We start from the raw sequence: 22511 nt of genomic DNA on the forward strand, positions 1-22511 counted from the left end.
CGCCAAAGCCACGCCCCTTTTCGGAGAACAGTCGGAGCAGCCGGAAAAAGTCATTTTTTCTGTCCCCGACAGCTAATAAATAGGTAGGAGAGCAGAAGATGCGGTGAAAGCGCCACAAAACTGGCGGAAACACCATAGTAAATGTCCCCCATTGACTATAGTGCAGTTCTACACCAGACCTTGCCTGGCATAGGATTAAAGGAAACCTACCACTTCTGATGGTAGGTATGAGATGTAAACACCGGTCACCAGCTCAGGGTGAGCTGGTGCCGGAGCTTACCTTAGCGAGTGTTTTAAACCGCTATATCGCGGTTTAAACACATTTTGATTTACCTCTCCGAGGTAGCTTCGGCGCTGCGCGCAGCCGTGCGCGCGCGCCTCCATACGGAGTGCCGGAGGCGTCACGCGCCGAAGCTAACTCGGAGAGGTAAATCAAAATGTGTTTAAACCGCGATATAGCGGTTTAAAACACTCGCTAAGGTAAGCTCCGGCACCAGCTCACCCTGAGCTGGTGCCCGGTGTTTACATCTCATACCTACCATCAGAAGTGGTAGGTTTCCTTTAATGATTGTATACTGGATATATAAGAGACTGGAAGCTCTTAGTATATCCAGTGCAACATGCCAGACGGAGGGAACATAAAGAGCTGGAGCAGAAACCATTTTCTCTTGATAAATTCCCAAATCATGTGTGTCCCAAGTTTAAGACCAGCTGCTTAAATTGCTGATCATGTGGAGAAACTGCATGAAGATCTGCATCACAACTTGAGAAATACATGCAGATTTGAATCAGTCTGAACTGCAGCTGTCACTAAATAACATAAATTACTTGCCGAAAGTTTCTGTGCAGTTCTGACCTGGACAGACAATATAGACCTTGGTGGAAAGAAGAACAACTCTAAAAAAATTACTGCAGTATACATTACACAATAAATGTAGTATTGTTTGTCATATATTGTTAATTTGTTAACATGTAACCATGTTAAAAAAAAAAACAGAAATAGGACCTAGTGCTAATTTTTTCAAGCTTAGAAATATAAGGCCTACCCTGAAAATAAGACCTAGCAGCAGTCATTGCAACAGCTCCCCCCCCCACACACGTTCACACGTCGCGTTTTGACCTGCGTTTTCATTGCGTTTGAAACGCATATACAACAGCTGAGGAGAGGTTATTTGCCTAATTACACCACTGTTAACATTTCCGTTTACAAAACGCATTGTAAACGTGATGTAAACACATGCGTTAACAACTTGTAAACACATGTGTTTTGTTAACGCATGTGTTAACATTGCGTTTACAAACGTAAACGGTAATGTAATTAGGCAAATTACCTCTCATCAGCTGAAACGCATGCGATCGGCTTAACAATCGCATGCGTTTCCCTAGAAACGCATGTGCGTTCGGGCCGAGGACCTCCCCCTGTGCGCTAGCATCGCGTTATGACGGACGCCTAGCGGTACGTGTGACCGCGGCCTAAGAGATTTGGGTAAGTGATTCTAACAGAAATTCTGCATTAAATTATGGTTTGGAGAGTTATAAGGAAGTTGTTGTTTTGCTGTTCATGGGAAAAATAAGACAGCAAAAATTAATGTAAGACATTGTCTTATTTTTGGGGAATCACGGTTAGTTACTGTTGACTATTCCGATAACATTAAATAGCAGGCAGGATATTCACTCCTCTTCCAGCCTGTGGATTGCTGCTGTGATATTTAATACCCAGGGTCACATGTCCTCTGTAGCATTTCTTAAAGGCCACTGGTGAAGCATTTAGAAGCAGCCGAGAGTTGAAGCATCTCCAGGAGTGGAACAACTAGCGTTTCGTTTATTGTTTTCTCCTGGGCACAGGAACAATACTTTTCAGCAAAATGTCTGACAGAAGCCCATTTGAAACGGATATGTTAACCCTTACTCGATTTGTCATGGAAAGGGGAAGACAAGCCAAGGGTACAGGGGAACTGACACAACTCCTAAACTCCATGCTGACTGCTATAAAAGCCATCTCTTCCGCTGTGAGGAAAGCAGGCATTGCTCAAATGTGAGTCTCTCACCTACAAGCATGACATTAAATTGTGTCTAAATTAAACTACATTTGTTACTGTAATGTGGCTTGTTATAAAACTATAATGGCTTCTATACACAGTCGAGAACATTATATAAAAGTAAATAATAGTTTCAAATGGCAGCCAATGATTGCTGCTTTTATTTTCTAAAAAAACCTTTTAAAAATTATGTCAGAACCTTTTGAATGGATTGTGGCTGCAGGGTTCTGAACTTGTTAACCAAACCCTGGGCTTCTTTGCTGGAGCTGTGATTGATGCGTTCACACATTGCGCTTTGGTTGTGTTTTCATTACGTTTAAAACGCATTACAACAACTGAGGAGAGGTGATTTGCCTAATTACATTACTATTTACATTTGTTAACACAATGTTAACGCGTGTGTTAACAAAACGCATGCATTAACATTGTGTTTACAATGCGTTTTGTAAATGCAAATGTTAACAGTATGTAATTCGGCAAATCCCCTCTCCTCAGCTGTTGTAATGCGTTTTAAAACGTAATGAAAATGCAACCAAAGCACAATGTGTCAACACGCCCTGAGGGCGCGTTCACACGTTGCGTTTTCATTGCGTTTGAAACGCATAATTAACGCGAAACACCGGCGGCTCATTCCCGATCGCAGGCGTTTCCATAGAAACGCCGATGCGATCGGGCCGAGGCCCGCCCCGGTGGGCGCGACTTTGTTTGCGTTTGCAAGCGCAGACAAAAGCGCCACGTGTGGCGCCGGCCTTAGGGTTATGCCACACATGGCATTTTGAACGCGTTTTTGGCTGTTTTTAAACACTGTTAAAAAACGCATGTTTTGAATTTAAGATAATTGGTCAAACCTGTCAAAAACTGATGCATTTTCAAAAAACACATGCGTTTTTAAAGCACACGTTTTTTGACGGACTGCTTAAAAACGGGCCAAAAACGTGTTCAAAACGCCACGCGTGGCATCACCCTCAGGGCGCATTCACAAGATGCGTTGCGTCTTTTGATGCATTTTTGACGCATTCCAAAGGCTTCAACCTTGTTCACATATTGTAATAAAATTGCGTTTCCATTGCATATGCTAAAATGCAATGTAACTTCAACATGATTAAGGCTTAAGCCTTTTGAATGCGTCAAAAACACATCAATAAACTTCATCCGAAAAACTGAACGTGTGGCTGCACACCCCAAGGGTGAAGACACACATGGCATTTTTGGGCCGTTTTTACTAAGATTGTTAAAAACGCATGCGTTAAAAAATGCATCCGTTTTTTAAAAACGCATGCGGTTTTTGAAAACGCATGCGTTTTTGTCCGTTTTTCCGAAATAAACTCATAAAACTCATAAAGTATATACACACATACAGTGTATATACATAACACATACGGCATACACATTATATACAATATATATATATATATATATATATATACAGTATAGACTGAACATATATACACATGCTGCATATACATACAGAATACACACACGTTCAGTATATACAGCATGTTCACACACATACGGGAAATACACACACATTCAGTATACAGAACATATACATACATACCACATACACAGCATATAAACATAAACATACATCATATATATATATATATATATATATATATATACTTATACAAATATATGTGTGTACAAATACAGTAAATGTAGCATGCATACACGTCCTCCTGCTCACTATCCACTATCCCCCCAGTAACACCGCTACATACACCCGCCTCACCCGCAGTAACACAGCTACATACAGCCGCCTGGCCCCCAGTAACACAGCTACATACAGCCGCCTCACCCCCAGTAACACAGCTACATACAGCCGCCTCACCCCCAGTAACACAGCTACATACAGCCGCCTCATCCTCCGTAACACAACTACATACAGCCGCCTCGCCCCCCAGTAACACAGATACATACAGCCACCTTATCCCTAGTAACACAGCTACATACAGCCACCTCATCCCCAGTAACACAGCTCCATACAGCCGCCTCAACCCCAGTAACACAGCTCCATACAGCAGCCTCACCCCCAGTAACACAGCTACACATAGCCGCCTCATCCCCAGTAACACTGCTACATACAGCCGCCTCATCCCCAGTAACACAGCTACATACAGCCACCTCATCCATATTAACACAGCTACATACAGCCGCCTCATCCGTATTAACACAGCTACATGCAGCCGCTTCATCCGTAGTAACACAGCTACATACAGCCGCTTCATCCGTAGTAACACAGCTACATACAGCCGCCTCACCCCCAGTAACACAGCTACATACAGCCGCCTCACCCCCAGTAACACATCTACATACAGCCGCCTCACCCCCAGTAACACATCTACATACAGCCGCCTCACCCCCAGTAACACTTCTAGATACAGCCGCCTCACCCGCAGTAACACATCTACATACAGCCACCTCACCCGCAGTAGCATATCTACATACAGCCGCATCACCCTCAGTAACACAGCTACATACAGCTGCCTCGCCCCCAGTAACACATCTACATACAGCCGACTCACCCCCAGTAACACATCTACATACAGCCGACTCACCCCCAGTAACACAGCTACATACAGAGCCTCATCCCCAGTAACACAGCTACATACAGAGCCTCATCCCCAGTAACACAGCTACATACAGTCGCCTCACTCCCAGTAACACATCTACATACAGCCGCCTCACCCCCAGTAACACAGCTACATACAGCCGCCTCGCTCCCAGTAACACATCTACATACAGCCGCCTCACCCCCAGTAACACAGCTACATACAGCCGCCTCGCTCCCAGTAACACAGCTACATACAGCCGCCTCGCTCCCAGTAACACATCTACATACAGTCGCCTCGCCCCCAGTAACACATCTACATACAGTCGCCTCACCCCCAGTAACACATCTACATACAGTCGCCTCACCCCCAGTAACACATCTACATACAGTCGCCTCACCCCCAGTAACACATCTACATACAGTCGCCTCACCCCCAGTAACACATCTACATACAGTCGCCTCACCCCCAGTAACACATCTACATACAGTCGCCTCACCCCCAGTAACACATCTACATACAGTCGCCTCACTCCCAGTAACACATCTACATACAGTCGCCTCACCCCCAGTAACACAGCTACATACAGTCGCCTCACTCCCAGTAACACAGCTACATACAGTCGCCTCACTCCCAGTAACACATCTACATACAGCCGCCTCACCCCCAGTAACACAGCTACATACAGCTGCCTCGCTCCCAGTAACACAGCTACATACAATCGCCTCACCCCCAGTAACACAGCTACATACAGTCGCCTCACCCCCAGTAACACATCTTTGTATCTACCTTCTCTCCTAACAGATATGCAGTCCCATTTAACATACACCTCAGCCCACACCAGACGTGCAGTCCCACAGTTTATACAATTACACTCATTTATACACTGATATATACACACCTTTATATACACACATAAAGTTCTACACTCGTATGCTTGCACCCATATATATACAAGTATACACACACATTTATGTACCCATATACATTTATACACTAAAACACAAACTCATAAAGTATATACACACATACAGTGTATATACATAACACATACGGCATACACATTATATACAATATATATATATATATATATACAGTATAGACTGAACATATATACACATGCTGCATATACATACAGAATACACACACGTTCAGTATATACAGCATGTTCACACACATACGGGAAATACACACACATTCAGTATACAGAACATATACATACATACCACATACACAGCATATAAACATAAACATACATCATATATATATATATATATATATATATATATATATATATATATATATACTTATACAAATATATGTGTGTATAAATACAGTAAATGCATATATACGGTATATACAAATATACACAGTAAATGAATATATACACAGTATATAAATTATATATATATAGACAGTAGATGCATATATACACAGTGGATGCATAAATAAACAGTATATACATATATACACAGTAGATGCATATATACACATATACACAGTTTATACACATATACACAGTAGATGCATATATACACAGTCTATACATATATACACAGTAGATGCATATATACACAGTCTATACATATATACACAGTATATACACAGTAAATGCATATATAAACAGTATATAAATATATAGACAGTAGATGCATATATATACACTGTACATACACTGTATATACATAGAATATACATCATATATGCACACAGATAAATACATATGTAGTGTATACTTACCCTTTTTGGATGACCAACAGTCGCGTCAGGCGGGTGTTCAGGATGGATCTTGTTCGGCGTGGGGTCGGTCGGTTGCTGGTTTGGACGGGAGGGGGGAATCACCGGTTAGGCCGGGGAGAGCAGGGGGGACGGAGGACGGCGCTTGTTCCGGCGGGGGGGGGGGGGGGGGCGTTAGGAGCGGAGGACGGCCACATGTTTCGGGGGGGGGGGGGGGCGGGAGGAGCAGAGGATTGACGCTTCTTTCGGCTTTGGGGGGGCGGGGTGGGCGCTGTGCTCAGCGGAGGACGGACACCTGTTCCGGCGGGGAGAACGAGCGTAGGACACCCGCTAGTTCCGCCGGGGGGGGGTTGGAGCGGAGGAGAGACGCTTGTTCCGCCATTGTGGGGAGGGGGGGGGGCAGCGGAGGACTGCCGCTTTTCGGTCGGGGTTGGGGAGCGGAGCACGGCCGCTTGTTCGGGCGGGGGAGGAGGGGGTTGAGCGGAGGACGGGCGATTGTTCAGCCGGTGGGGGGTTGGGGAGCGGAGGACAGCCGCTTTTCAGGCGGGGTTGGGGAGCGGAGGACGGCCGCTTGTTCGGGCAGGGGAGGAGGTAGCGCGAGCGGGGTTACGAGCGGGCGGGGAAGTTAAGCCATGCAGCGGGATAAGAGGGCAGGGAGGCGGGAACCTTTGCCGGGGGGCGGACGGCTCGGCCATGCAGGGGGATATGCGGGGAGGCGGTCACCTGTGCCGGGGTCCGGCAGATGGCTCAGGAAGGTGGCAGCTCAGGAGTCAGGGCCCGGGGGGCGCGATCTGGTGGGGGCCCCCTGGGGGGGCAAGATGGTGGGGGCCCCGGGGCTCGAGCCCCGGGAGCCCCGCCTATAATCCGGCCCTGATTTGCTAGCCCATCCAAGTTTCAGCTCTAGACTTCTTCTACAAATGTCTACAGACTCTGATTTTTGGACCCACTCCTGGTTTTGGCTTCAAAATAGTGATGCAAAATAATGACAAAATACCAAGGACCCAAACATTTTTTTGGGACGTGTGCACATTTAATAACAATTTTTAGACATTTTTGCAGCTTCCAAACAAAAAAGAAAATGGCTTTATAAGAGGACAATTTTTAGAGCCAATAGTGGGAGATATAACGTTAGACAGTCTAATAATTCAACATATTTATTATACATTATCAGATACTGTACTGATAAATCTGAAGGAGTTTTATACTGTATGGTCTAATATACTGTAACTGTCATTTTTAGACATTTTATTAAAGATGCCCCATTAGTTTACATAAACCTCTGCTTTCATGTTGCAAAATGTTTTGAGTTGGACAAAACTCCGTTAAAGCTTGTGATCGTTCTTACTGTGCAGTAGATTATCTATCACCTGACATACTTTACCTTTTTTACATTTAGGTTCGGCATTGCCGGTAGTGTGAATGTAACTGGAGACGAAGTGAAGAAATTGGATGTCTTATCTAATGATCTTGTGATTAATATGCTGAAATCCTCTTATTCGACTTGTGCATTGGTTTCTGAGGAAAACAAGGAAATCATCATCATACCAAAGGACATGAGGGTATGTGATCATTGTACAACAATTATTATGATCTGCAGTAATTATTTGTAGTTTAATATTCTACTATATACATTACAATCTTACACATTGGCCCACATCAAAAGTAGTGGAAACTTCTTCATGAATCTGGCGCCCCCTGCTCTGCTCGGGCAGAGTGCATAATAAATATATTGCAGACTCATCTCCGGAACGTCCCTTTACGTACAGACACTTCTTAAATACATGGGCAAGCAGTTTGCACTTTCTTTCTAGTGCAAAGTCTGACAAAAAAAACGCAAAGCCTTTAAGAAATGTGAGTCAATTGTGTGCAGAATTTCCGTGTGGTAAATCTGCAGCTATAATGCAGTGACAGTGTAATGTTTGGGGTGTATAAACACCCTTTACAAACATTGAAATAAAAATATCTGCATCTGAAATGGCTTCCTGCTGTGGATTTAGTATCCACAGTATGTAATTTTATTGGTGAGGATACCTGTACAGAATTCAACTTTTGAAATGTAAAATTCTGATTTTAGACTGTTAATTCACGGCCCCATTAACTTCTATAGTGCACGGTCGCAGTGCTGTGAGTCAAATTATAAAGCACGTCCTAACGTCCCGTCTGAATTTGCATTTTGACCAGGCATTTTTGATGGACATCAGCAAGCTGGGCAGCACTCACCTGCTGATGCCCTATTGGCTGCAAACAACAGCACATGACTCATTATTTATGGGGGCATGTATTTTAAAGGAAATCTACCATTTCATTTGATGCTTTATGAAGCAAATATACCTTGAGAATGCTGTAGCTACACTGATGCAGCATCATATCTTGGTTAATCCCTGAGCTGAGTGGTTTTGCTGTAAAAACAATTATAACATTCAGGACCTTGGGAAAGCCGGGGCAGGCTAGCTGACATAAACACATTACACAACGGAGCTTGTAATTACAAATAGAGGTTATTCAAGGCATGACTAATCAACCTGAGCTGGATCACTCATACACAGCAGCTGGGGGATGGTGCAGCATTTGATTATTCTGCCTTCAGGCAGGGATTACATCATCCTCTCCTGCAGAGAATAACTCATGTGTTAGGAGAAGCCCTGAACCTCATTATCATAATGTTATATCTGTTTTATCAGCAAAACCACTCAGCACAGGGATTAACCAAGATATTATCCTGTATCAGTGTAGCTACAGCATTCTCAAGGTATGTTTGCTTCATAATGCATCAAATGAAATGGTAGGTTTTCTTTAAGTCTGACTTTTGTTTTTCTTTTCTGCTAGTCAGATGCATCCTAGTGGTTTTTCCTTATTAACCCCTAAGTGACCACCCATACAGCCTTCGATGTCGGTCAATAAGGGGCCTTTGGCTAGGCTAACAGGTTTCTTCTTCGGTCTCCTATAAGTGCTTCAAAAGTTTCCTGTGCAGGGAAGAGCAGTTGCTCTGTTGTCTTATGATGGCCACGCACCTGCTCTAACAAGATCGGAATCTTGAGCAATCTGACTGACCGTACAAATGCAATGCCGGTCATGGTTCTTGCAGAGAATTAGTGTGAACAAATGATCAAATGATCACTTGCTCAAGTGGCCCTTAGAGAGCAAATAAAAAATTGTTAAAAAATAAATGCCCACAAAACAATATTATTAAAAGAAAGTACAACATATTTGGTATTACTGTGCCCCAAAATTACTGTTCTATAAAAAACAGTTATTTGTGGTGAACCCCGTAATATAAAAACGTGCCCAAATGTCTGAATGGGCACTATTATCTTGGGCGTTCTTGTTAACTGTGACATATAGCAGTAGCAGAGAGGTTTCCACTTTCTACATATCACCGATGATTTGATAATTCATCGAGCTGTCTTATTCGGTTCAATCGCTAATCAGTCCCCTTTTGGTTCGCACTGCAAGTCGTATTATTGTAGCCCTTATCTATTCATACATATCCAAGTATAACTAAAGAAGCCTGGGTTGTTATGAATCATTTACAAGTCATGTGCCTGTCCCAATGACATCATTAAACTACCATTTGTGGAATATTTATGGTTGGTTTTTGCTTAGGTTAAAGTTCATTTTTCCATGTTTTCTAGGCTTATTGTCATTTTGGTTAATGATTTCCGTTTTCACTAAAACTGATTAGTTTTGAGAAAAAACTGAGCAAATAAATTTAATAAGAAAATATTTACGCAGGTATCATTTTGCCTTGTGTGGTACTCTAATAGGGCCTTAAAAAGGTTTTTAAAAAATCAGTATATTATTGGTTGATTGTAAGGCCCAAAATATTGAATTGGGGAAGGTCAAATGATTGGTAACTTCACCATTCAGCTGTTTGAAGGACACTTAGTAGCAGTGGTACAGGTACTGCAGCGTGTCTTCTTTAAAGGGTTCTTCCACTTTGTCCCATAAAAATGATCAGCTTTGGTACGCATTTGTAAGCACGGTTGTAACTAGAAGAGGCAGATTTCTAGAAGAAAAGATTTCTGAATGAGGTCCACCTTCCCCCTTAAAAATTTGTATACTCACACATGTGAGTTACAATCAAACACAATATATACACACCATATATATACACAGATATACAGCATATGCTCATCACATACGCAAACACATATATACACATAAGATAAACGCACAAATACAGCACATAAACAAATAAATACAAAACCATATACAGAGAAACATAATATGCACACACCTACAGTATATACACCACACATACAGCATAGACACACCCAATACACATCCAACACCCAGATGTTGGGGCCACCTGACAGTGCGGGCCACATAGTAGCTGTTATGGCTGCTACCCCTGTCGTTACGCTTCTGTTAATAAGTTGCAAAGTGTGTTTTGCTTTGATAATCATTACTATTAATGGTAAAATGGCTACCTAGAAAAAAGCATGCATTTTGGTGAGAAAGCATTTGTGTCTTGTGATCCGTTCCTTCCAATGCAAACATCTCACGTAAAAACACATTTCAGTTGACACTGCATTCATTCAGTTTTGATATGTTCATTGGTGCAATTTGTTTAATTTAACAAGAGATTTATTTAACCGGTTTTACCTATATATTATGATTCCATAAAACTAACGGCATCAGCGTTAACCGAGACATTTTTTTGTTTATTTACATGTACCAGGATGTAGTATAATTAATGACAGCAGGTGGCACTGCAGCTCAAAATCCCTATTGCACTTAGTTATATATATTGAAGGACAGGTCTTGTAAATTATGAAAAGTGAATCAATTTGACTTGTCTTTTTCCCACTTTACACTTACTTTTATAGAACTGTAGTGATGCAGCTGTTTATATATTTTCACCAAAGTGACAACTGACTAATAATATAATTCTTTTTAGGGTAAATACGTTGTGTGTTTTGATCCTCTTGATGGCTCTTCCAACATAGACTGCTTAGCATCGATTGGAACAATATTTGCCATTTACAGAAAGGTAAGATTGTTATCAAACTGAAATGAAATTTATCATCAAAATCCAACATGATAAACCAGGGCACTTACTCATAAATCCAGGCACTGTGACGGTGGTAATCCTCTTATATTTGTTAGCCATGGGTTTCTTACATCTAAAACCAACTTTTAAAATCATGCTAATGAGCCTGAAGGGTTCTAGATACAGTCCCTCAGTGTTGTAGCTTTACAGGCTGTTACAATGAGCAGAGCAGGTCTCCCCTCTTCCTGCACTTCCTGCTGCGCGAGATTACACAGGCAAGAGGGGAGGCAGAAAGCAAGAGTAGAGTGAGACCTGCTCTTCTCATTGTAGCAGCATGTTAATTTACAGCTCTGAGGGGCTCTGGTAACGCCCCCCAAAGAGCCCTTCATGCTCCTTAGCATAATTTTCAGAAAACTGGAAATCCCAACAAAAAAGAGTGAATAGCTTTAAAGGACACCTGTCATCAGGTCTCTGCCACTAGTCCTGTCACCTCTACCTGTTGGAGCAGCTCACAAGGATCCCATCCCAGCCTTTTATCTAGTTATTTCATACATTATTCATTGTAAAATCATCTATTCTTTATCATGTAAATGAGGCTGGTCACATGGTCAGAGGCAGTGATGTCACCCCTGTTCCCCCTCCCCTCTCCTCCCCCTGCCCATGTCTGTGTGTAATGTATAGTAAAGTATTGCTAGTGTGTGCTGCATCTGCTGACATGCTGCATCCTCCTAATATACAGGTGAGAGACACAGACATCAGCTACACATGAATCTGACATGTTCTGCTGTAACATGGCTGCCTGGAGCTGTTGTATCTCTCCTATACACACACACACATGCACACACAGGGGGTGTGGCCACCAGCACCAGGAAGCACATCATTATACAGCCTCACACCATTATACAGGCTGTCAGTTAAGCACTGGGGGTGTGGCTGTGCCTCCCACTCATGAGTAGAGTGGACAGCTTGAATATGCTAATGCTTCATTGGACATTTCACAGGTCATTTGCATACAGCTTTAGGACCTCATTGCTTAGGTTTACAGGCATGTAGAGGGACAATGAAGGGATAGAGGCAATGCTCTCTAATGGCAGTTTATGAAAATATATTTAGTTTAGGGGGGTTATTTTGCATGACAGGTTCTCTTTAAGGATTATCGAACTTTGACTATAAATGTATTGCCCTGTAGCAGATAACGTACAGATTGTGGTAACATAACTGAGATAGCTGTTGGCTGAATGCATGTTCATTTGGCTTTGTTGTCTATTCCAAACCATACACATGCATGCCTAAAGGATAGTTGCACTTGCATCTGCATTTTGAATCATATTGTGACTGTATATGCTTAAAGTCACTATATACTGCTGGTCTGTGGTTAAGGAACCCTTTACATAAATTTCCCCCCATCATTAATTAAATGTCCACAGCAGGGCCCTCTTGAAAGAAGAAAAAAATCTATACACCCCTTCACTTCCAGCCTGGGTGCAGCACTGTGACGCGGCTGTGTCACGACCGTGTGACGTCATAGTGTAATGGCCCATGGTGTCATAGCATTTCGCCCAGGCCAGAAGAGGAGGAGGCCTGAGTATGGGGGGGGGGTTTGTAGGTATTGTGAGCTCCTCTGGTCCCCCACTTGATTGGAAAATGGGGGGGGGGGCTTGAACACAGTCCCATTAGACCCCCCATGATGACGGCCCTGTATGCAGGTCACACTTTTCAGTATTTTTAATCAGCAAAAATTTGCATAAGCCTATATAATTTTCTTTATATTTCTCAAATACTTGACATTTTGTGTTGCCATATCGCATAAAATACCAAGCTGCTTATGCTACGGGCTCATCATACCTTTGTACCCTTGGATAATAACAATGTTTTTTTCTATAGTAAGCAACCTTTTAATGAAAATCTTAAGTTGCTGTGTTTGCACTGAATTGCATTGTCATGGAAAAAGAGAGGTTAAACATTTACTAGGGGTTGTGATGCAGAAATAACCTGTGTTTGCCATAGTGGAATGTTCTGGGTGTGAATATGGCAGACTAACAATTCATGAGGGACTGGCAAGAAGTTATTTGTGAGCAGCAGTGCCATGGGCTACTGTATATGGGACAACTGTTACTTTTTTCCTTCCTTGTTTATTATGTTCTGCTGAGGTGGAGTTTTGTACTGTTTATCGGTTTTTGTATCTAGAATTTCTGTTTTATAAAACAAAAAATAAAGAGTGGAATAAAGAATTCAGAAAAGGAATGATAATCTTACATGCACAATATTTTAGGTGTTGTTATTGATCATGTAGTTTACTTACAAAGTGTAGGTACTGTCGTGCCCATCATAAATTGTTTATATGTCAATGAATATTATGTTGTAGTTATTTATATTCTGTTGCCGCTTATACCCAGAACATTTGAAAAGGCTGAATAACATTGGGGTACATAGCTGGGGTTATGTGTTAAACCTATTGACATGTGGTTTCAGTTGTGGCCATTCTATCACCATTGCTTTAAAAGGGGCTAAAACTACATTAATGGCTTCACCTCAATGATGGGAATGTATTAAGCTCTGGCACACCAGGAATTGTAACTTTACCAAGGTTTGTGTACCAGTACCCCCAAAAGTCACTGCTTCCACATAGAGTGACCACTCCTGTATAGTTACTCTCCAATGTAACCTATGGAACATACAGAAACATATCTGTGTGTCTTTAGTTATTTACATATCCTGGAATAAGGAACTGGAATGTGTTTATTTAAGCACAAATATATAAGACAAATCCTGCTGCTGATAATCTCATAAACAGTAGTATGAAGTGTAGCTGTGAATACAGCACTGAGGTTTAGCAGATCACTTATTCAGTGTCGCAGCTAGGTTGTACAATAAGTTAAGCCCTTTATTTAAAATCTGACCAGTATCTCATCCTGCGGTAATAACTTTTAAACACTTTAACTAATCTAAGTGATTTTGAGAATGTTTTCTTGTGATAAATTGTAGTTAATGTTTGTAGTCTAATTTCGCTGATCAGTTAGTTCTTGGGGGATAAAAATTCAACAAAATAAGAAGAACTTTAAAAAGTTAAAATTTTCAAAGTTAAAAAAATGGTGGTATGACTTTTTGGTGAGCAATTTTAGTTTGGAAGTGCCAATTTATGAACTAAAACATCTCAAACTATTTAAATCAACATTTGGCAAGTGTGTTAGCCCTTTAATACTTTTCTCTGGAATCAAATAAATACCGTATGGAGTGGAAATTTTTACATTTCATTTTTTCATATTCCCATTTAGCCCTAAAATGTACACTTTCAGAAGGTACTAGAGGTAAAAATACACCCCTAAATTTTTGTGCTGTTTCTCCCAAATACAACAGTAACTCACATGTGGGTGTCAACTGCTGTTTTGGCGCACAGCAATGTGCAGAAGGGAATTAGTGCTGTTGGGTTTTTAGAGGCGGATTTGGCTACTAGAAAACCCCCAAAGATGACACCAAATTATTGAGGGTTGTAATGGGCATCATTATGCTTATTCTTTGTGGTAGGGCTCATAAGGGAAGGGATTTTAGTTTTTGGAGCTCAGTTTTCACTAGATTGGTTTTGGGGTACCCCTGAGGTACCAGTACCATAGAAAACCTTAAGAAGTAGTCCTATTTTAGAAACAGCACTCAAAGAACCCCAGCACCCCATAGAATTTATCTATGGTTATAATGAGCATTTTAAACCCCAATATTCTGGCTCAAATGTAATGCAAAGGGATTGGTGTAGAGTAAAACTTAAATTTTTTTTTCTGAAATGCACCATTTTAGTGCAAAATGTATTTTGCCCAACGCATGCCACTAGAGACCGAAACCCCAAATAGGACCAAATCCACCAAATCTTCCGGCAGTCCCAGGCAAGAGATACTGCTCTCGGCGCTATTTTAAAGTGACACTTCATTGGCTGTTTGGAACTGCTGGGAAAGTGAGAAGGTGTTGACAGAGATGCAATACCTCTCAAGGTCCTCGTTCTGGACCCACCATTCTTCCTCTGCACAGAGACCCTGGAGAGAAGCTATAACGAGAGTCTGAATTTGCCCTCCTTCTTTCAACTGTATTGATGGCCTCAGGGGGCCGATACGATTGAAAGATGTGGAACAACAGGTAGCAATAAGTTACTGCTTAATATGCCATGTTGGCACTTCATGGTAAATAAGTGGATTTTCATTGTAGTTTGGGCACTCTGTCTCCAAAAGGTTCGCCATCACTGCCATAGATGAACCCAAAAGATAATGCATAATGGATAGTGCATGGTAAAAATTTCTGACATCTTTTGCCGAGCTCTTCCCACTGGCGACAAACACCCCAAAAATCATTGTGCGGGTTCTAACAGGTATGGTAATACCCCATATGTAGCAATAATCTACAGAGTGGGCTCACGGCAGGTCTCAGAAGGGAAGGTGCGGCATGCAACATTATGTATAAGCAGTGCAGTGTACATCAGGGTATATTTAAAAAAAAAAAAAAAAAAAACAAGGAAAGTGATATATTTTAAAACATTAGTCATACATAGTCCAGGTTTATCAGGGCATGTGTGGCATTGATATATTATATCCCTCCTAATGACCCTTTTATAACATACCTTGTAACATTTTTGTGTCCTTCCCTTGTTGGTAGTTTGGGGAACTTCTCCTGGAAAGCGCTTTCCTTGTACAATAAGTGTTGTGGGAGTAACGGATGACAATGTGATCACGCAAGGTGATTACGCAGAGAATACATGATGCAGGAGGGAATCAGATAATGGGAGATGATGGGAGTAGTAGAGCAGTAGTGTAAGTGTAGTGAAATGTGACACAGTAGCAATGTGCTCCTCTCTAAAGCGACACCAAAGAAAATTAAACTGTTTTCAGATGGTCTTTGGAGCTTTTTGTTTATCAGATATATCATAGAGGTTTAGGTTGCTTTATAAATTTGGACTATATGGAGTTGATGTCTGCATTGGTTTTGAGAATTTTTGCTAAAAAGTTACAATTTTTTGACTTCACCAACCATGAAAATGATAGACCCCATTGTGGACAAAAGGGTCTGAATGGGCCATTGACCTTTTCATATAACATCCACCACTTTCAATTTGTGGGGGATTTGTCACGGCTATTCTTCCCTCTACGCTAGTTGGGCTGGGAGGGGGCAGGGCTGCACCGTGCAGTAGGCCAACGAGGGCCAGGGAAGCCCTATGCAGGACCTGGCATAGAACAGAGCCAGGTGCACAAAGTGCCTGGCAATTCGCCCATGACACCACATATCTATCAGGAGGCTGGAGATGCTGCTTTCTTCTGTTCTTTAGAATTATGGAAGACTCAGAAGAAGTGTGAATATAGCATAAATACGCCTGTTGGCTGTCATATGTATATTGCACATGTAGATAGTACTATTGTATACACTGTATTTATGGTTTATTTCTCAGACAACAGATACTGAGCCCTGTGAGCAAGATGCACTGCAGCCCGGACGAAACATTGTAGCAGCGGGCTATGCTCTGTATGGAAGTGCAACTCTTGTGGCACTCTCTACTGGCCAGGGAGTGGACTGCTTCATGTTAGATCCTGTAAGTATGGCAACATGTGTTCTTGTAGATAATGATCCTGAAAATGGATTTTTATAAATAAATATATGCATTTTTTTATTATTGCAGGCACTGGGAGAATTTGTTTTGGTTGACAGAAATGTTAAAATAAAGAAGAAAGGAAAGATTTACAGTCTTAATGAGGGATATGCAAAATACTTTGACCCTGCAATAACAGAGTACATACAAAGCAAAAAGTTTCCTCCAGTAAGCAAAATTATATTCTTCATGTACTTTGTACAACTAACATGATGGAGTAAAGACCGAGTAACTGCTTCTCTTTAGTACACTGAAAATATATGACAAGTGTATTGGCCACTAGGATTTTCTTACAATCCTCTACATGTTGTGCTGACCAGTATTGGAATAAAGCCGCCTAATACATATTTATATATGTGGATGAAGTACTACACTGAATAAATGATAAGGGGAAATCCCAAACCAAAGCTTATCTTATTATGTCAGAGGGAATCCTAGGCTCTCTGCCAGGCTTTGTCCACAAAGTGAAAGTCATGGCTGCGGGATAAGAGCAAGAAACCAAAAGTATTGAACTAAATTCTACCACTACCAAATTTTAAAATACTATTGCACTTCACGTATGTCCCATATTCCAAGTCAGTGACAGTGTTCATCCTATCTACATACAGTATGCATGTAAAGAAAGAGGTTGACAACTTTTCCAGTTAGCTGCTATCCTCTTCCTAAAGCTTCTACTTTATAATATATTCCCTTTGCTATGATAACATCTACCATTGTGATAATCTATGGTATCAACATTGGGTACAGAAAGTATTTTTCACTCTTTTCATTGCAGCCAATTGGTAAGATCTAAAAAGTTATTTTTTCTCATTAATGTACACCTTGCACCCCATCTTTACAGGAAAAAACAGAAATGTAGATATGTATGCTAATTTATTAAACATAATTGTCATAAGTATTCAGACCCTTTCCTGTGACACTCTATATAATAATAGATCAATATAAGACCTCAAGGCTTACAATGCACAATGTCAGAGCACATGAAAATCATGAGGTCTAAGGAACTGCCCAAGGAACACAGAGACAGAATTGTGGCATGGTGCAGATCTGGCTAAGGTTACAAAAGAATTTCTTCAGCAGTCAAGGATCCTAAGGGCACAGCTATAATCCATAAATGGAAGATGTTTGGGACGACCACAAATCTGCCTTGACTGGGCTGTCCAGCCAAACTAAGTGATCGTGGGAGAAGAGCCTTGGTGAGAGAGGTAAAAAACAACCCCAAGATCACTATGTCTGAGCTCCAGAGATGCAGTAGGGAGATGGGAAAAAGTTCTACAAAGTCAACTATCACTGCAACTCTCCACCAGTCGGGGATATAAGGTAGAGTGTGCTGACAGAAGCCTCTATTTGCAAGACATACGAAAGCCTGCATACAGTTTGCAAAAAACCACATTAAGTACTCCCAGACTTTGAGAAATAAGGTTCTCTAGTCTGATGAGATGAAGATTGAACTTTTTGGTGTTAATTCTAAGTGGTATGTGTGGAGAAAACCAGGCACTACTTATCTTCTGCCAAATACAATCCCAGCAGTGACACATGATGACACCATCATCCTGTGTTGGTGTTTTTCAGTTGCAGGGATAGGACAACTGGTTGCAATTGAAGGAAAGAAGACTGTGGCCAAGTAAAGAGATATCCTGGATGTACACTTCTTCCAGAGTACTTTAGGCCTCAGACTGGGCCGAAGGTTCACCTTCCAACATAAAAATGACCCTTAGAATTGTTCTGAAGCCACTGCTTTGTTATTTTAGCTGGTTGCTGTGACCATTCTTGACTGGCCCAGCCAGAACCCTGACCTAAAGCTAACTGAGCATCTCTGGAGAGACCTGAAAATGGCTGTTCACCAACGTTCAATATCAAACCTGAGGGAACTGGAGAAGATCTGCAAGGAAGAATGGCAGAGGAACCCCAAATCCAAGTGTGAAGAACTTATTACATCATTCCCAAGAAGACTAATGGCTGTACTAGCTCAAAGGTGGTTTCTACTCAAAACTGAACAATGGGTCTTAATACTAATGACCGTGTTATATTTAGTTTTTTTCCTGTAGATATTTTTGCAAATTTTTTAACAATTCTGTTAAGATGCAGCGCAAAGTGTTAATCAATTTTTGATCTTACTAATTGGCTGCAATGAAAGAATGAAAATTTTAAAGGGGTCTGTATTCTGTATACTCCCTTTGCTAAATGACAACATTTACTATACTATTGTGACAGTATAGTAATACTAATAGTAATACTAATATAGCTGAATTGTAAAACACACTATAAGGCTTACCTATGGTAGTGTGACACTTTTAGCAAAAGGGTGCATAAAAACAATGGTATATGAGAGGTTATAACTAACAAGAACACATTATACAGTTTGGATGTGGCAGATTGTCGCAGACCATATCAATATTTAGTTCAGATAAATGTATCCAAAGAAAAGATGCAAATTACGTTTTCCAGGGTGTTAAATGGAAAACAATGCCTTCTGCTACCTTGAAAGGCAGTCCCCTTAACACCAAGTATGACCTACAAGAAGTCTAATAACATGACGTGGGATTAAGCCAAACCAGTATATCTATTCCAGAAGGAACAGACTCCCAACATGCACTTTTTTCAAGATAGCAAAAGGAGGCATTGTTTTCCATTTAACACCTTGGAAAACGTATTTGAATACTTCCCAGAATTCCCTAGTGAAGCATCTATGGCTTTAAGTCTCCACACGCCTATAAGATCGGCCTTAATGGGCAAACTCTCCATAAGTAGAACTCTTACCTTCTGTCCAAAGAAAGGAGACAGCAATGAGTTGATAAAATGATTCCCTTTCTTCTTCAGGATGGCAGTGCTCCATACAGCTCCCGGTATGTTGGGTCAATGGTTGCTGATGTTCACAGAACTCTTGTGTATGGTGGAATTTTCATGTATCCAGCAAATGAGAAGAGTCCAAAAGGAAAGGTAACTAACCACATTTGAACCTATAGTGGATAGGTATCATCAGTGGGAAATTAAGTGGATAACACCGCTGATATGCCTGTGCATAAATATAATTTGTTTATTACTATGTTATCTACAGTATACAATAGTATCATAAAATGACCTTTATTGCAGAGTATACCAAAAAGCAGTAAAATAGCACATCATGCTTCCATTTTATTTGATAAAGTAACAGCCATCCTTAATAGAGTCAGCTTGGTACATCACCAATGCTTCCTGACATTGAATGGGTCCTTCCTCGTCAGCTGTAAACACTACTCTAGGAAAACTGAATAAAGGAAAAAATAAGAAGCCTCTTTATCATGCTTCTGCAAGCATACGGGTTTGTGCCCATGCAATGGGAATGAAATATTGCCACACTCTGTAAAATAGAATTAATTGAGTCAGAGGAAAAGTTACTTTGCTTGTACATAGTGTCTTAACTGGCCATGAGTCAGTATTTTTAGTCATCCACCCTGGGCAGCTGACAACTTCTGATAATAAGTATAAGATATAAGGAACAGAGTTTACACATGAGAACCTAAAATTGTAAGCCCTTGGCTGCAGTCAGAGACACATTCTCTGTTTTAATGTAAAAAATGTGGAACACCGTATCCTATTACTGCTGAAGCTATGAATAAGTATGACGGACTATATGATGACCTAATGTCAAAAGAAATCTAAACTAAACCGAGACATATCACAGATATAGTACAAAAATGCATTTATTTGGTGCATAAAATTACAACGGACCTGAATAATTTTTATACAATTCTTAAATTCCAAAAATTTAAGCAAGGAAGTTCATGGACAGGAACACTTGTAGCTCCAATACAATACAATAGTAGAGTCAATATAATACATATATAATTGGTAAAGAGGTGCAATGAAACAAGGCATTATAAATTCACTTCTCTGTTATTAGTGGGTCTACTAGGGTTTATGTCTATTTCATACCTCCCCAATTTCAGATGTGATTTTCCAGATTTTTTTTACAGTGTGGCGTTGCTACAGAAAAACGTGGGTATTATAGGTGTACCGAAAAGGGTACATTATAAGGGGACATTATAAGTGGTGGCAACAAAAAAGGCTAAAGGGCTATAGAAAAGAGAACATTACAAAGACTGGGTAGGGAAATGGGGCAGTATAAGTGGGGACCAACAGAATACTGGGCATTATAAGTAGAAAGGGAAAAAGAAAAGGGGTATTATAAGTGGGGTAACAAATATATAGAAGCTACAAAAAAGGGGGCATAAGTTGTGGATAAAAGAAAAGGGCAGAGTTGGAGAAACTGGAGCGCAAATATGATATGATGGGAAGCAGCGAGACATGGCTGGACAGTAGCTATGAGTGGGCTGTTACTATAGATACTATAGGTTATAGTCTTTTTTAGAAAGGATCATATAAATAAAAAAGGGGGATGGGTTTGTTTTAAATGTGAATTCTTGCCTCAATCCTGTCCTGCAAGATGACATCGGTGACACAAATGAAAATGTGGGGTCCCCATGGGTGAAGATATGGGAGGGGAAAATAATAATAAAATATTACTAGGGGTTTGTATTGTTTATTTGTTATAAGGCTCCAAATATAATGGAGGCAGCAGTGGAAATGCTGAAAAGTCAAATTGATGCGGCTTCAAAGTACTTATCATGGGGGACTTCAATTACCCAGATATTGACTGGGGCGCAGAAACCTGCAGCTCCTACAAAGGCAGCAGGTTTTTGTCAACAACAAAAGACAATTGCCTGTTGCAACTAGTCCTGGAGCCACAAGATGGGGGCACTGCTGGACCTTATCCTAACCAACAGACCTGACTGGGTATCAAAATTACATGCTGGGTGGAACCTGGGAAATCAATAGGTTTACACAGTCATGTTTCAATATTTTCAGATGATATTAAACTGTGTAAGGGTACATTCACACGCGGTATGCCCGCCGTGCGGGCATACCGTCGTGTGCTGGAGGTGAGGAGGAGGTGACCCCTCCTCCCTCCATAGGAAATAGCGGCACACGGCCGCACATCCGCCGAAAGATAGAGCTTGCTCTATCTTTTTGCGGTGTGCGGCCCGGATCGGTGCCACACATGTGTGGCACCGGATCCCCGCCGTGCCGCTATTGCCGTCTATGGGGACGTACATGCGGCCTAAAGTAATAAATACTGAGGTTGATAGTTTAGCATTACAGAGGGATTTGTGGAAGCTTGGGCAGTGGGCAGAGGAATGGTTGATGAGGTTTAATGTAGATTTATGTTAAGTTTTACACTTGGGCCATGGAAACAAAGTATACCGTATATACTCGAGTATAAGCCGACCCGAGTATAAGCCGAGACCCCTAATTTTACCACCAAAAACTGGGAAAACCTATTGACTCGAGTATAAGCCGAGGGTGTAGTATACAGCCAGCCCCAAGTGGTATACAGCCTGCCCCCCTAATGTATACAGCCTGCCCCCTCATGTATACAGCCTGCCCCCTCATGTATACAGCCTGCCCCCTCATGTATACAGCCTGCCAGCCTGCCCCCTCATGTATACAGCCTGCCCCCTCATGTATACAGCCTGCCCCCTCATGTATACAGCCTGCCAGCCTGCCCCCTCATGTATACAGCCTGCCAG

The 22511-nt window shown here is 41.4% G+C and overlaps 1 protein-coding gene across 1 annotated transcript in view; it reads left to right on the forward strand.

Annotated features, from left to right (window-relative positions):
- Positions 1-1727: 1727 nt before the first annotated feature.
- LOC140130876 (fructose-1,6-bisphosphatase isozyme 2) overlaps positions 1728-22511 on the forward strand; it is a 30358-nt gene continuing 9574 nt past the window's right edge. Inside the window, exons 1-6 of the mRNA XM_072150848.1 lie at positions 1728-2035; positions 7725-7887; positions 11229-11321; positions 16744-16884; positions 16972-17109; positions 19762-19881. Of these exons, the coding sequence (XP_072006949.1) occupies positions 1866-2035; positions 7725-7887; positions 11229-11321; positions 16744-16884; positions 16972-17109; positions 19762-19881 (825 nt within the window). The 5' untranslated portion in view covers positions 1728-1865. The remainder of the gene's footprint in view (positions 2036-7724; positions 7888-11228; positions 11322-16743; positions 16885-16971; positions 17110-19761; positions 19882-22511) is intronic.

This window comes from Engystomops pustulosus, chromosome 1 (genome assembly GCF_040894005.1).
Source record: "Engystomops pustulosus chromosome 1, aEngPut4.maternal, whole genome shotgun sequence".
NCBI lineage: Eukaryota > Metazoa > Chordata > Amphibia > Anura > Leptodactylidae > Engystomops > Engystomops pustulosus.